The 17,698-nt window shown below is 37.7% G+C and overlaps 1 protein-coding gene across 6 annotated transcripts in view; it reads left to right on the top strand.

The window, feature by feature from the left end:
- LOC125230837 (long-chain-fatty-acid--CoA ligase 5) overlaps positions 1 to 17,698 on the top strand; it is a 98,789-nt gene that overhangs the window by 52,876 nt on the left and 28,215 nt on the right. The window contains exons 1-2 of one of the 6 annotated variants that reach the window (XM_048136073.1): positions 1,124 to 1,217; positions 16,083 to 16,349. The exons of 2 other annotated variants lie outside the window; for them this stretch is intronic. In XM_048136073.1, coding sequence (XP_047992030.1) covers positions 16,160 to 16,349 — 190 coding nt within the window. In that variant the 5' untranslated portion in view covers positions 1,124 to 1,217; positions 16,083 to 16,159. Of the gene's footprint in view, positions 1 to 1,123; positions 1,218 to 16,082; positions 16,350 to 17,698 lie in introns of those variants that run through there. 3 more of the 6 variants (XM_048136072.1, XM_048136067.1, XM_048136068.1) reach the window with 3 other exon arrangements.

Raw genomic sequence — 17,698 nt, forward strand, 5'->3', positions numbered from 1 at the left:
AATGATAAATTGCAAATTATCATTTGCTTACAATTTTCTCTTGAACCATAACCATAAGTGCGTTTTCACATTTTCCGATCCGATATCGGATGTCGGACCGATATCCCATACATTACAGGCACCATCTTGGATTTTTTCCTTTGAAATCCTTCCGACATCCGATATCGGATTGGATAATGTGAAAACGGACTAAGACCATATCAACAATTTTGCAGCAAATCCAGCAATTAGGACGTTATTTAACACTGAACTATTGTGCAACACCCTTGAAATACAATTAGATCAGCTTACATATCCATATTTGTATATTCCAATCAGCCCAAGTATGTATTTTTGATGTCTAGTTGTAACAAAGCATTTTTTTGGAAATATTTCATATCGATAGGTCTTAACGCGTCCAAAAAATGAAACCATAATCCAAATGACACATTTTCAGCATGAAATCATCAAAATGGTAATATATAGACAATTATCTAGATAACATTAAATCGAATCAATCCTAATAAATTCGTTATCGGTCGTTGAACTCCTAAAACGAAACCAGTCCTATATTTCGGCAGTTCGTTCACCTCACCGTTTGGCAAGGAGGTAATCAGACCATATCAATTATCTCGCCGAAGACTTGTGACTGCTTCGGTTGCAATTTAGGAAATTAACCGGGAAAGTCCAACTTTCTGGATTTTTAAGGATGGGTAGCATGACCGTTTGGCTATTATAGACAAAATTACGCTGCACGTATCTAAAGTCACGTAATGACAGAATTCTGTGTTCATTTTCTATAGGTCGGAGGGGTATTACGTATGTTTGCCACCATCTATGAAGAAACTCTTGAAACAGTTTTATGACTTTTACACTAGTCTGAATAGTCTTATGGTATGTTTTGTAATGTATGAAGAAAGAAAATGCATTTTCAAGACTTTTCAGCGTCTTCAATGCTATGTTGACTCAAAACGAGAACAGCACTGGAACAATGAAAATTGTTACTACTAAATTTTATCAGTTATTTAGCAGAAAGGATAAAACAACCCGGCTTACCGTTGCCTGTATACCAAAAGAGAGAGGTGGCTAGCTACTAGGAGACAGGGTACATGGCTCGGCGTACGCGCATTGTCGCAGGGGCCGCCACACCGGCCGCGCGTGAACGCAGGCGCATACGCGAGTGATCTACGATAAACGATAATCGAGTGTTTGTAAATATCGTCCACGCTTTGCATACGGTATCGATTCGTATTGATTTTTGTGCGGAATGAATACGTGAAGCTTTTCTTCTTTTGTTTCCAATTTGTGTTTTGTTTTTCCTATTGTCTTGCGGTTGGTTTGTATCTTTAGATTTAATAGTCGTTGCAGTCAGTATTGGATTGTATACGATGCAGTTTGTTTAGCTTATCATTTGTTTTGAATACAAATTTCTATGTTCAAATACGCTATCGCGCGGTCGTAATTATCTATCTGCAGGTAGTGTAGGTATAACATCACTAACATCAGCGTCGGTATTTTATCTAAATGATCATGACTTTTAATTAAAATGGCCTTAGCATCTATCGTTAGTGCTTCCGCCTTGCACTGTCAATGGATGCACTTCATTTATTCCACTTGAAAAGTAATCTAGACTGTTGAAACGCTTTGTTTTACATTGAAATTTATTGCTTATGGTTATGAAACGTATTATTATAATAGGTAGGCGATAGGCGATCGTGCTTGCGATCACGGCTCGGATCTCGGCAGAAATTCGATAGCCACATGATACAGCTAGTGTTTGTGGGTCAGTGCTTTGCGATCAGTGGATGCGTTGTTTTATATACCTGTATAACTTATAGGTATTTAGCTTCTTATTTTAACATGTGTAGTGCCATCGCGAGATACCTAAAATAAGCTATTATACGCGCTACTATCGGGAAAACACGGGAAAATCCTAGCAAATGTAGCGAAAGGCTATAACTGAGCACCCGCCCAGCGGGTTGTTAGCAGTAAATTTTATGGAATAGATAGGATATACTGGTGAATGAGAAATTTTCTTTATTTACATTAAAAGTACAGAATTAGTTCATGTAATGTGATTAAAGGTAGATATTAATTCCAAGTTTCAAAAATGATAACTTTGTAGTTTCTTGTCATCATTTTTCTAAAATATATTATTAACGAATGAAAAGTTAAATAAGTTAATTAATATAATAATTAACTCTTAATTTAGGTTCTAAAAAATTCGATTTCACTGCTAAACCTATCACTAACTTCGAGAATTTGGCCATAATAGACGACGACCTTACAAGTCTAAATAACGGTTGCCCTTGAGCTCACTTTTTATTCGGCCCTTCATACCTTCATTCAATAAGTACTGGTACAATGCATACCGGTTTGGCGTAGACTTTAGTGCAGTATTGAATAGTATCAAAAGAAAACATCAGAACTGTAGAACCATTTCTCAGTAAGCGTCAAAGTGACTTACATTGCAAATGAAGCAAAGAGTTAATGACACAGGGTTCTCGTGTAGCATAGGATTCAAATCGGTTGACCGTACCTACACTACAAACTTGAGAATATCAGAAGATGGCGGGTCTTTCACTTTAAAGCATACTAGCCCCGATGCATATGTTTTCGTCTAGTCAGACCATTTTTTGAGGTTCTCCTGTTTGTACAAAAGTAATGTATTAGTTCAAAAATCATTAATGTCTAATACTAATCTAGTTTATTTTTTATGGCAGTATTGTACAATAACTAAATCTAAATATAAGAAATATTCCTACATGTGTAAACGTTATTAAGTAGAATAAACAAAATATTTCTGTATTACTAGACGAACTCTTTGGCATCGGGGCTAGTAATATATTCCTTTAAAAATAGTATTTTAATTCGGCCCTTTTGCCTGGGTTAGAAGTTAGAAGGTTCGGCATTTGCTTTCGTAAAACTACACTACACCAAATCATGGAATTAGTGGTCACAGCGGATCCCAGGCTCTCAGCCGTGGTAAATTCCGGGATAACGCAAGGACGACGATGATGATTTCTGGATCTTTTGTAACTACAATGTTACAAAGGGAATCAAAAAGATAAAGAACAATAAATATTCAATCCTCATCTAATTTACATAAAACCTTACAATGTAGGCATCCTGTGGACGTTCATCGAGTCGTTTGCGACCAACACGACGCATAAACATCATTATTGTCTTACTCAGCACAGCATACTGTTTCATATATAACTATAGTCAGATAGAGCGCGTGTAAATAAAATCATAGTAAAACTTTAAAAACAGTATGTAAATCCGATATACGAGCTGTCAAAAAACAAACAAAAAAAGGGTCAACGATAGTCTACTTTTAAGTGTCGATGCCCCCCGTTGTAACAATATGTACTGACTTATAGTATCATGATAGTCATCATCATTATTAGCTGGTCGTTATTCATTTGTCGTTCGGCGCTGCATGTTTTCCTCTTCCATATCTGTGTCGCCCGTCATCTCATCACTAACTCGCTTTCGTTTCATACCATCTTTCACACAGTTCATCCACCATTTCTCTGGTTTTCCATTCCCGTTTATTCCTTCCAGTTTTTTTTTGCGTTAAATGATTGCCCTTCCAGATTAATTCGCAAAACTAAATATATAAAAGAAGAAGCTGACTGACTGACTGACTGACTGAATGACTGACTGACTGACTGACTGACTGACTGACATATCAACGCACAGCCGAAACCGCTGGTCCTAGAGATTTCAAATTTGGCACGTAGGTTCCTTATGTAGTGTAGAGGAGCACTAAGAAAGGATTTTCCAAAATTCACCTCCTAAGGGGGTCAAATGGGGGTTCAAAGTTTGTATGGGGAAACAAGATTAGTTTGACTATTTTATTCGAAACTTCACAGGAAGATTCCTTAAGACATATGACTGAATACGTGTTTCAGGTTTTTTGAAAATTTAACCCCTAAAAGGGTGAAAAGGGGGTGATAAAGTCAAAAAATCAATATGGGTATCGTTTTTATGGTTTATCGGGTCGCTGATCACGATAAATACAACGTTTTTAAAATCTGACGAGGCGGAAGTGAAATACCTTCTCCCCTGTTGTGGTGCAATGGGGTTTAAATATATAAAAGAAGATATTGACTGACTGACTGACATATCAACGCACAGCCGAAACCACTGGTCCTAGAGATTTCAAATTTGGCACGTAGGTTCCTTATGTAGTGTAGAGGAGCACTAAGAAAGGATTTTCCAAAATTCACCTCCTAAGGGGGTCAAATGGGGGTTCAAAGTTTGTATGGGGAAACAAGATTAGTTTGACTATTTTATTCGAAATTTCACAGAAAGATTCCTTAAGACATATGACTGAATAAGTGTTTCAGGTTTTTTGAAAATTTAACCCCTAAAGGGTGAAAAGGGGGTGATAAAGTCAAAAAATCAATATGGGTATCGTTTTTATGGTTTATCGGGTAGCTGGTCACGATAAATACAACATTTTTAAAATCGAACGAGGCGGAAGTGAAATACCTTCTCCCCTGTTGTGGTGCAATGGGGTTTAAATATCAAAAAAATATATAAAAGAAGATATTGACTGACTGACTGACATATCAACACACAGCCGAAACCGCTGGTCCCAGATATCAAATTTGGCACGTAGGTTCCTTATATAGTGTAGAGGAGCACTAAGAAAGGATTTTCCAAAATTCACCTCCTAAGGGGGTCAAATGGGGGTTCAAGGTTTGTATGGGGAACCAAGAGTAGTTTGACTATTTTATTCGAAACTTCACAGGAAGATTCCTTAAGACATAGAACTGAATACGTGTTTCAGGTTTTTTGAAAATTTAACCCCTAAAAGGGTGAAAAGGGGGTGATAAAGTAAAAAAATCAATATGGGTATCGTTTTTATGGTTTATCGGGTCGCTGATCACGATAAATACAACGTTTTTAAAATCTAACGAGGCGGAAGTAAAATACCTTCTCCCCTGTTGTGGTGCAATGGGGTTTAAATATATAAAAGAAGATATTGACTGACTGATTGACTTATCAACACACAGCCGAAACCGCTGGTCCTAGAGATTTCAAATTTGGCACATAGGTTCCTTATATGGCGTAGAGGAGCACTAAGAAAGGATTTTCCAAAATTCACCTCCTAAGGGGGTCAAATGGGGGTTCAAAGTTTGTATGGGGAAACAAGAGTAGTTTGACTATTTTATTCGAAACTTCACAGGAAGATTCCTTAAGACATAGAACATAAACCTGAAACATGTCTTTAGTCATATGTCTTTAGGAATCCTCCTGTGAAGTTTCGAATAAAATAGTCAAACTAATTTTGTTTCCCCATACAAACTTTGAACCCCCATTTCACCCTTTTAAGAAAAGAATTTTGAAAAATCATTTCTTAAAAGGGTGAAATGGGGGTTCAAAGTTTGTATGGGGAAACAAAATTAGTTTGACTATTTTATTCGAAACTTCACAGGAGGATTCCTAAAGACATATGACTAAAGACATGTTTCAGGTTTTTTGAAAATTTGACCCCTAAAGGGGTGCAAAGGGGGTAAAGTCAAAAACACATTATGGGTATCGTTTTTATGGTTTATCGGGTCGCTGATCACGATAAATACAACGATTTTAAAATCTAACGAGGTGGAAAAGAAATTTTCTCTCCTGTTGTCGACTAAGAGTAGTTTGACTATTTTATTCGAAACTTCACAGGAAGATTCCTTAAGACATAGAACATAAACCTGAAACATGTCTTTAGTCATATGTCTTTAGGAATCCTCCTGTGAAGTTTCGAATAAAATAGTCAAACTAATTTTGTTTCCCCATACAAACTTTGAACCCCATTTCACCCTTTTAAGAAAAGAATTTTGAAAAATCATTTCTTAAAAGGGTGAAATGGGGGTTCAAAGTTTGTATGGGGAAACAAAATTAGTTTGACTATTTTATTCGAAACTTCACAGGAGGATTCCTAAAGACATATGACTAAAGACATGTTTCAGGTTTTTTGAAAATTTGACCCCTAAAGGGGTGCAAAGGGGGTAAAGTCAAAAACACATTATGGGTATCGTTTTTATGGTTTATCGGGTCGCTGATCACGATAAATACAACGATTTTAAAATCTAACGAGGTGGAAAAGAAATTTTCTCTCCTGTTGTTGTGCAATGGGGTTAAAATATCCAAAATAGCCATAAGTATAGCTTTAGTTTTTATCTTTACTTCTGGTTCAAGAGATTTCAAATTGACACGGAAGTTTCTTAGAGGAGCACTAAGAAAGGATTTTTCAAAGTTCACCTCCTAGCATGATAATTTGACAGGGGCAAGGACAGGGACAGGGCCAGGGACAGGGACAGGGACAGGGACAGGGACAGGGACAGGGACAGGGACAGGAACGGGATAGGGTTAGGGATAGGGATAGGGATCGGGATAGGGATAGGGATAGGGATAGGGATAGGGATAGGGATGGGGATAGGGATAGGGATCGGGATAGGGATAGGGATAGGGATAGGGATAGGGATAGGGATAGGGATAGGGATAGGGATAGGGATAGGGATAGGGATAGGGATAGGGATAGGGATAGGGATAGGGATAGGGATAGGGATAGGGATAGGGATAGGGATAGGGATAGGGATAGGGATAGGGATAGGGATAGGGATAGGGATAGGATAGGGATAGGGATAGGGATAGGGATAGGGATAGGGATAGGGATAGGGATAGGGATAGGGATAGGATAGGATAGGGATAGGGATAGGGATAGGGATAGGGATAGGGATAGGTATAGGGATAGGGATAGGGATAGGGATAGGGATAGGATAGGATAGGGATAGGGATAGGGATAGGGATAGGGATAGGGATAGGATAGGGATAGGGATAGGGATAGGGATAGGGATAGGGATAGGGATAGGGATAGGGATAGGGATAGGATAGGGATAGGGATAGGGATAGGGATAGGGATAGGGATAGGGATAGGGATAGGGATAGGGATAGGGATAGGGATAGGGATAGGGATAGGGATAGGGATAGGGATAGGGATAGGGATAGGGATAGGGATAGGAATAGGGATAAAAATAGGGGACGGGACGGGGATAGGGATAGGGGAGGGACGGGGACAGGGACGGGATGGGGACGGGGACGGGGACAAAGATAGAGATAGGGACGGGGATAAGAATAGGGATTGGGGTCGGAATAATCGGTATCTAGGCAGTGTAAAATGCAGGTGGCTCAGTGGGAAAATATTAGTAAGTAGGCATCGGCGAGTATCCTGCATCCGTAATAACTATTACATTCAATGTGCTGTAAGAAGATCGTTATTTGCTTGCCTTTTATATGTTTACGTTTGCAATAAGTATAAGCAAAATGGAAAAAATTGTTAGCGATAATGCAAGGAAGTACTTTTTACCCTACCGACCATAGCGTCGAGATACTGGCTATGTGGGTTGTATGAAGTTTCCCCAGTATAAATATTTATATAGGTAAAATACATACATATTCGTACCTACTACCTACGCTGTGGTCGCTGTGTAACAATTCTACAATCATTGCAAGAATTTCTTTAAAAACAATAGTCATATGTGTAAGGTACAGTCAGCCAAAACCGGACCGTACAGCAAATAGATCAGTTACAATGACCCTCCAGTCGAGAATTGCCCCGCTTTACCTTAATCGAAATAATCGCGGACAGATGTACCTACAAAGAAACCTACGGATCCAAATGAAAATCTTATTTTTTGTAAACGTTTCAATAAGAATACTTTTATTACGCGGGCGAAGCCGCGGGTAAAAGCTAGTGTCACATAAATGAACACAAGGGTAGTGGAAGGCCTAAGAAAAGATGAATGGAATGTGTAAACAATGATACGAGAGTGTGTATTGGTATGGAAATGACGGCTGATAGAGAGGAATGGAAGAAGGTCTTGTGCGCGGACCCCAAATAATGGGAAAAGGACAAGGGAATGATGATAATGACCTTTCTAGTCACATAACTATCATGATTCCGCAATCTAATATGTATGTATGCTGATAGTAATGGACAAATGATATTTTCTGCATCAGAAAAGAGGAAACTAAAAGATATCCTAGCTGAGTAGCTAAGTATACTGCTGCCACTAGTTGTACTGTACCGTGACTCAGTTGGCCGTAGGTGTCTCATTTCGCATGCGCTCGCGCAGCGCCTAGGAAGTGCATTCGTTTTACAACGCGAATTATCCGTCGGTCACGTACGCCGTTTAAGGAACACCGTTTAACACTTTTCCTGCTTGTGAATTCTTAAAATTTTAGCCTAGAATTTCTTTTGACTGGAAGGTTTTTCCGAATTTTCTTTAACGCCTAAAGCGTTAAAGAAGAAGATTAACCCCTGGAACGCCGTTGTCAAAAATTGATACTACGTAGGAGATTTGAACGTTTGATTGTTAGAGATTTGTACGTTTCACTTTTCGTTGCTGCATTTAACTACATTTACCTGTCAATTTTATAATAGTGCTCAATGCCATTATATTATCTCTGTTACAGTATTTTAACATACTGTGACAGAGATAACACGATAGTAATATCGTTAACGTTTTATTATGTGTCAGCCAATGTGCTAACATCATAATTCATATTATTTCATAACAAACCTAAGTGCAAAGACAAAAGAAGGCAATCTGTAGGTAGGTAAGTAGATAGACCATTAGACTTTTGTGAACCTAAATAAGAAGTTCTGTGAAAGTCTTATCGAAGGTTTTAATTATGGGATAAAGTTGATCTACAGCCTAGTCTTTATTTTTAGCACGCAACCAACTGCAGGTTGAACATTTTGTAAACTTTTATCAAACATCTGTGTATACCTGAAGAGTAAACCGGATAGGTCTCTATCCGGTTTGCTCTCGCGCATCACGCGCCGTCAACGGTAAAATTTCACCACAACGACATGACACAAGCAATTAAAACGGTTTTTTAACTGTAATCTCGAGAAAAAATTCCGGATGGCGAATTGGCGACCTTATCAAAACACGCTTTCGCAGGTCGTTGACCTTTCGTTTGTTATTGCCGCTTGTGGCACAGGTGGCACTTGTCCCACCAAGAGCGAGTTAGCGATTAGCTATCGGCGATTATCTCGTTCAAGAAACGAACAAAAGATAAGGACCTTGTGTTAGTAAAAGAAACATATATTGATAGCGTTGTGCCCGTGTGATGACGGGATAAAAATTTCATCATCCCCTTTCTTCCCGTGGGTGTCGTGGAAGTCATGTGATACGGGTTAAATTGCGGCGTTGAAGAAAGGCTGGCAACCTGTCACTGCAATGTCACAATTTTCGATTTCTTATTTACCAAGACTGGCACTGAAACTTGAGTAGTTTCATGTGCTTGCCTACATGGGATATGGGCAAGATTGTATGTATCGCTCTACTAGTTTGTCGCCGTGATAACATAAAACTACTACTATAGCTCAGCGGTACTCGCTTGCAATGCTCGCTTGGTAGTTTAGAGACGCGTGTAGTCGCTCTCGAACATTTGCCTACAGCCGAGCGACAAAACTACAGCTAAGACTCGCTTCTCGCCGCTCGCACACTCGCTTCTAGTTCATCGTTCTACTCGTTTATCGCTCACCGTCGGTGGGACAAGTGCCTTAGCACAATCACACCGATTATCGAGCCGGGCTATATTGAGCACCGTGTCACTACCTAACTGCCTAGTGCATACATTCCTTGCAATTGCATTGGTATTTACTTTGTTGCCTGCAACTAAGCGTGTGATCTTTGAAAGCCTCATCAGAGTCATAAGCTGATATTCATGGTTGCAATCTGGATTTTATAGCATTTTATTTTTCGTACAACCGTGTATGAATTTTACAATGTTTCCACTGCACCTGTTTATCAAAAAACGTTCGTTTCGTAGAAACTTACATATATCCATAATCTTGCGGCGAGATGCTTTTGGTACTTTGGTAATTTTGGTGTTGGCAGAGGGAGCAATAAGTGTAGACTGTATAGAAATGATACAGATAGAGTCAACCAATCTAAGCTGGTAGCGACTTTGATAACATGACCGTGAAAGTGTATGCATACATGTGATAATTTTCTACAAGTTCGTCGCATTGTCATTATTTCATAGAAGTTTGATGCTTAATAATCGCATAGTTTGTTATCAAAATATTTTTTTTTACTTCATATTTTTGTTAGTATGTTAACAATCCTTATATTCAGTAATGATAATGAACCTCCAGGTCTTTTCTTATCCTAGTTACTAGTACCTACATTGTAGTACACCAACTCATTTGTTTTGTAACTGTTTGTGTTATAAATAAAAAAAAAACGCAAGGATGAGTTCATCTCAACTGAGCTTGATCTAACTATTGATATAATCGAAATGATATCATTTTTATAATGCACTAAAGGGTGATGATACCCAAATAGTACGGTAGAACAAGTTTCGGTGACAGGCGTGTAATTTTATTGTTTCGTGAACCAGATCGAAATGTCAGAACGAACCACCGTTAGGCGTGAATGTGCCGATAGCGGAAACTGTCAGTACCAACCTAACAATGGATGACGGTTACGTGAACTTTATCCTCTCGGTTGTGGTCGGAAGCGGTAGTAGTTACAGTAATACAGTACCAACATAACAGTAGGATTACGATAACATTATCGTTTAGATTAGATTATTTATGAATAAGGCACATAAAAGTGGAGAATAGGCGTTAAAAACTTTTGTTTTCGGAAGACTATCTAATGATTTGCAACTAGAGAATAAAAGTTTGTTTTTGCGCTTGCTTTAATCGCAAATTATTCTGGCTTAAAATACTAGGCCCGATGCAGTGGAGTTCGTCTAGTAATACAGAAATATTTTGTTTTTCTAAAAAAAATTGTCTTATTTTTCTTTTATTATTATACTTAAATGGGCTTACTCTTGGCCACAGACTAGCCAAAGGCAAAGACGTGGCCTACGATGGAGTGAGCTCGTCCAGAAGATGCCTGTTCACTCTTGATTTGAAGGTTGCCGGGTTATATGAGCTCGGAAATATAGCCGCCGGCAAGGAATAATCATCTTAATCATCGTTCTCTTCTCCTATAGCAGTTCTGCATTCATAGGATTGAAGATTTGTTTTTAGTTTAATAGCAGAACTTAGTTACTTCCCTTGGGCCCCCTTACATCTGTCATGTATTATAATACCCATCCATAAAATAAAAATCGTCATTTTCTTCCTTTCAATGATATTTCTTGTATTTAGATTTAGATTTAGTTATTGTACAATACTGCCATAAAAAACAAATTAGATTAGTATTAGCATTAAACATTAATGATCTTTGAACTAAGACATTATTTTGGTACAAACAGGAGAACCTCAAAAAATGGTCTGACTAGACGAAAACATATGCATCGGGGCTAGTAAGAGTCTGTATTTCGCAAAATTTTGCTATTATAGGACTTTTAATACTAATGATACAGAATAGTTAATAAATAAAGAGAAATGAGCGAAAATTATTGACAAGCCAAATTGCTTCCTTATACCTTCTTCCAAAATCCAAAAGTACCTGAGTGGGCCCGAATTCTAAGTTTTCAAATACTTCGTCTGGTTTTCATAGAACCCTGTATATCTTAACAATAGTACTTTGGCAACCAGCGGCCTGATGTAAAATGTACAATAATAGTACTTCAATTAAACCGCTACTAACTGCGTAGGCGTCTTAAACCACCGTCGTCGGGAAACAATCGAAGCCATTTACTAATCACTTGATTCATTCCTAACTACGCTTTCTCACAAAACTATTTGTAATGTTTTAGACATAACATAGTTTAACTACGGATAAAGACCACCAGAGAGTAAAACAGATACTCTTTGTTAATATTCACTTTAAATATCTACTCCAGAACCCAGAACCCACAATTTCTGTGGTCCAACTTGGTCGACATTATCATCAATAGCTACTTATGTTTGTAATTATGAACTAAGCCGCATATCGCATACCTCCTAAGTATGTCATCGCGACAGGAGATACAATATTGATAGGATAAGACTGTGTCAAAAATGACGTTTCGTCAAGCATAAACGTCATTTTTGACATATCAATATATCTTATCTAGAGCTAACTTTAGACGTGTCACATTGTTGAAGTTATCAGTGAAAACGCGGCGCTACGCGCTATATGATATGTCAGTGAGAATTTTTGCAAGATGATTGAGATATCAGGATATTATATCAAATAAACAACATGTTTTAACACTAAGCTAAGGTACAGCGGGGCAAAATCTGGACTGGGGGGCAAATGTAACTGGTCCATTTTTTCCATGTTTTACAATGTTTGCATTATTAAAATAAATGTCCACCGGTTCTATATGTTAGGCGTGTTCAGTGGATACATGTAGAACTCAACATCATATTGTAATAATGGAAAAAATGGATCAGTTACAATTGCCCCCCAGTCGAAATTTTCCCCGCTGTACCTTACTTAAACTCGATCTCGAACATTCGTCTTCAGCCAATGAACTGATAAAAGTGATAAAACAACAGCTCTATTTCATTCAAAGAAATCACAAGAACACAGTCAAGAAGCAAAGTCGGTCAACTTTACTGTTTCGGGCGTTATTAAATACTTCTGTTCAGTTTAGTTATTGCTCATGTGCGTTATTTATCGCTGTTCAATCGGGGTCAATGTGACAGGGGCTTTGGAAACAATTATTGTTGACATTAAACCTAGAAAAGCCGCGTGCTTATTATGAGTGATTTACTGATTGTATGATTACGTTGCTCAAAGGAACTGCGGATCAAATGGAATCCTAGTCAAGAATTTGATGTCAACAACTTGTTCCTGTGCTTGTGCTTGTTTGGTGAAATACTACAACTTGTCAAGCATTACATTATTACGATTACCAAACATTGCTTCTCTCTAATAAGAATAATGAGTACTAACTCAGGTGTACTTTGGCATTTTTTCTTAAAAAGTAGGTATAGGTACTCATAAGAGGGGGATCCCGACTTTCTTAAGTAGGTATAATGTATGTCCGCTATATAATTTACTAGCTTTTGTCCGCGGCTTCGCTCGCGATAGAAAGAGACAAAAAGTAGCCTGTGTCACTCTCCATCCCTTCAACTATCTCCACTTAAAAATTCACGCCAATTCGTCGCTCCGTTTTGCCGTGAAAGACAGACAAACAAACAGACACACACACTTTCCCAATTATAATATTAGTATGGATATCTTCAAACAGCCATGCGTGTATGTATACATATTTATATATTACTAGCTTTTGCCCGCGGCTTCGCTCGCGTTAGACAGAGACAAAAAGTAGCCTATGTCACTCTCCACCCCTTCAACTATCTCCACCTAAAAAATCTCGTCAATTCGTCGCTCCGTTTTGCCGTGAAAGACGGACAAACAAACAGACACACACACTTTCCCATTTATAATATTAGTATGGATTTAGGGGATAATGGAAAAGTCTAACGATTCAATTATATTTTATTTGTATGTAAGTGTATGGAAGTTTCCTGGGGCGAAAAATTGAACTGGCTAAGTCTTACCTCTGGGAGTTTGTTTATTGTGTTTATATGCTTTGCGAGAAAAGCGCGATCTTCCTGGTACAGTCAAGTGTAAAAATATGGGTGCGTACAACTTATCAAAAATATGTCCCATAGGACTTTATGTCGGCGGAATAAGGTCTCGGTACATATTTTTGAGCGGATAAAATCGATACGTATTTTTGCACTTGACTGTACTATAATATTGAAGCTAAGTAAATCGTTGCAAGATTGTAATGATTCTAAATTTTATGATCCTAAGTACAGATTAATCACGATTTGTCAAAGTGTTCTGTGAGAATGAGCTCGTAAAGTAGCGCCTTCTAAAAGCCGCCTTTGAGAAACCATTTCAATGGTTACTGTAGTTATTAGGTCAACACGCCTCTCTGCACTCGCAGTGAGGATTAAGATTTATAGTAAACGACCGCTTCTACATACAAACGCAATCCCCGTTTACCACTCTAGATATTAACGTTAAAGGTAGATTAGGTAATCCAAATAATATCCTAGGGCCTGTCCTTGCCCTCCATCAGCTGTGTTTACCCAGCCTACCAGTTCTTCATATTTTTGCTGGTTTTTTTAGAGATACCTACACAGAATAAATACTCGTTTATAGTTGAAGATACATCACTAATATCAGTAGACTAATAGACCTACATATTAGTACTACTACTTATGGTGTTACCCACGTTTGTTAGATTACTGTCATTTTTAGTTTGGGATCATCCATTTCTATAAATTATAATCAATTTGTTTATATTTTTGGCTTTGGTTAAGATTTTACTACGACTATGGTAGTTCGTTGGATCACGTCAACGTGGGTTTAATTCCTAGTTAGAATCAGTTTTAAAACCGTTAAAAGATTTACTATTTTATTAGACATAATCACAGAAAACTATAAAGAAAGCCATAATTTCCACTCTGCTAGTAACTGCCGGGTAGGTAGTTAAATGCGTTTTTAATGTCTTAACATGCGGACCAGTTTATTATAGTTAATCACGCGTTTCCTCTCATACCTGTGACCTTAGCCAAGAGGACAATCGTTCACTCTTCGTAACCAACGATATGCAACAGCCTACTATGTTACAATAAGAAAGAGCGATTGAGAGAGATAACTACTATACACTACGAATCGTCAACGATGGTACTCTTGGCTACGGGGCGTATGGGCACAATTCTCGGCCAATAATCAGGCAATTATACAATAACCCTAATGATTGATCACGATCAGGTTATTTAACAAGCATAAATTGAGCTGTCTACTATGCAAACACTTTTAGCAGTGAAACAACAAAATTGTGTCGTAAAAATAAACGTATTTCAGGCAAAAATTAATGTCCTCTAGTTGCTAATAATACTTAGGCTCTGGAGGCTGATAAATAAGGGTTCCGTACCGCAATGGGAAAAAACGGACCCCTTATACCTACTTAGGATCACTCGTGCGTCTGTCTGCTTGTACGTCGCAGTAAATGTTTTCTAGTGTTTCTTGTACTTTATTGGTGGAAACGTTTAAACAAGATGTTGCAAAATCCGTCTGAACGAAAATAAGCAAAAACACTCAGTGTTTTTTACTTACTCCTAGTAGTGAAGCGCCTTACCTTTACCTTTACCGCTTTACCTTTTTGGACATACAAGTTTATATTTTCTTTGTTTACCTTGTTTCCTATCACTATTATTTTTATCCTGGTAAATTTATATTTCTCTTTCCCGAGAAACGCACGCCGGATAGCAATAACAGTGAAGGTTAACACCAACCTGCTTCTCTTCGAAATAACCCATTAAGTATTTCTAATTGTTGTTAGTGTTTTAGGGCCTATAATGACTTTTAAAAACACTTTAATTTTAACTATTCTGTAAACGTACTCAAAATAACTTTCTCTAAAAACGCTATTATTTATTACATAATCATGTTTATGATAAAAACAACACTACTAAAAAGCGTCTTGTTGTTCATAAGAAACAGTTATCAGCAGTATCATGTGTATTACTGATAGCAATAAATATAAGTACAAATACATTGTACAGTTGACTTCTAGCTGCCTTAATTAATAATTCACCGCAAATAATGCAAGTCCTTTGCATTCTGATCGATTTTGTCATTAGCTTAAAACCACGCTTGTTAAGTTGTCATGTCATGTTGATAGACTGGCAGATCTGATCTGACACTGTTTTAAATCAACTTCTGACATTGCTTTGATTTTAAATAAGTACCTACAGAACACGGACAATATTTAAATTGGTTCTGCTTCAGTGGACGGAAATTATTTTGCACTTAAGTGGAAACATCAACCGCGACGACGTTTTCAAGTGTTTACATTCCATGGCCTATCGGGCTACTTTAGACTTTATGCCTGCAATCTACATTTGCTTGTAATTACAATATCTGGTTCATGTGCGGTTCAATAACCGGCAGACCGATAAGATGTACATCATCAAAAGCTAGATTATTCCCTGATACCAACGGAGTTAATGAACTCCACAAGGCCACTACGTCCTCGGTATAACTATAAAACCTTTAAGTTTTATTGATTCCGATTCATTCTGTAACAAAATTATCCGATATCGAATATCTTTACTGCGATTAAGCGTCCATATTTACATACATTACCGTATCATAAAATGTTTTTAAATTCAGGCTACGACTTGTATAAGTGCCAAGGAAAATTATGTGCAAATAAAAACTATGTGAAACTGTGAATAAGAGCTGCCAAAATGGGAAGCGGGAAATTCGGTTTCAATGTTAAAAAGGACAAGGTGAACGCGGAAGAGGCTAACAAGACTGAGTTTAGTGTTAAGGAAAGCATTCGGAAGATACAGAAGAAATTAAAGAAGACTGAAAAACAAAAACAGAAGACTGAAAATGTCAAGGAGAAGACAATTTGGTGGAACCAATGTGGTGGTTGTAAGTTTTATTTTATTTTGTACGGAACTTGTATTCTTCAAATTTTATGCACACTACCTTCTGGTAGTCCTTCTTATTTCTTTTGTTTACTTATATATTTGATTACGAATCTGTAATTATAATTACTTATATATGATTATACTTAATGGCTGACAAGTTTATGGTTGTTGATCCCAACCACGTCATTTGACGATATAAAATGCATAAGATTACTGGCGTAGTTTCCGCCGAGGCCCTTCAAGGGCCAAGATTGTTACGCTCTTTGAATCTACAATGAAGGGAAATTAGAGCAAAAGCTTTTGAAATCGACCAATACGAGGTCAACGTCGCGACCTTAAACGTTGCCTTCAAATCGTATGAGAGCCCTTCTAATGTTTTAAACATTGATTTCGGCATTGACTTTTGCGTATCATTAGCCCTGTCCCTAATATTGAGTACCACTTTTGCTTATTGCATAATCGAGTAATACGTTGAACAACGTTCAAGTAATATTATTTAACTGCACCATTCGTTAGTCGAAAAAAGAATTTATCCAACGTGTCGATAAATTAAATCGTATTATTTCACCATATAAAGACGAGATGTCTTAAATAACAACGCTAAAGTGTGTCAGTGGAAAGCGCGAGAGAATCCCGAGAAATCTATGCGCTAACGACGCCGCGTGCGCGCCCCGTTTCCACTTTCTAAACTGGCTAGACTGCGCAGTTTATAGTTCAGGAACTGTTGCTCCGAACATGAAAGTTGTCTTATTGACATTTCCTTATTTGGCGGATGGTATCGCTGTGCAAACTGCAATGTTGCTTCTATGAAAATGTCAGTGCCTTTTGTTGTGTGTTTAAGCAATTTAGTAAGAGCATAAACCTGTATTTGTAGTATTTCCACTTTTATATTGGTATTATTATATTTCTTTGTGACTTGTGTCTGGCTGTCACAAATGATTTTCTTTTATTAAATGTTTCTCCTGTCACCTCGATAAGGGTTTAATTTTAAAGCCTCAGTAGAAGGCTCGCGTCAATTGTCATTAGTCAGGTTCTGATTGACACCGAAGGCCGACACACATGGTCATTATCGAAAGCCCTAGGCAGCAGACAAGTATTTTGCAAACCATTAATGGTGTCCGCCATTAAATGCCGCCTTATTTGGTTTTAACGAGTTATTAATCAGACGGGCAGTTCGAAATGCACTCAGCATGGTATCGATATCTTTCTCATTTCCGTACACTGTATTTGTACGGTTTTTTCATTATTATTTGGTAAGTTACCATTACCACCAACGCAATCTCACGGCGGTATTGAATTATTGATAAATGTCAGGACCATTTATAGACTTCTATAGAATTATAATTAAAC

The sequence above is a fragment of the Leguminivora glycinivorella genome, chromosome 11 (genome assembly GCF_023078275.1).
Source record: "Leguminivora glycinivorella isolate SPB_JAAS2020 chromosome 11, LegGlyc_1.1, whole genome shotgun sequence".
NCBI lineage: Eukaryota > Metazoa > Arthropoda > Insecta > Lepidoptera > Tortricidae > Leguminivora > Leguminivora glycinivorella.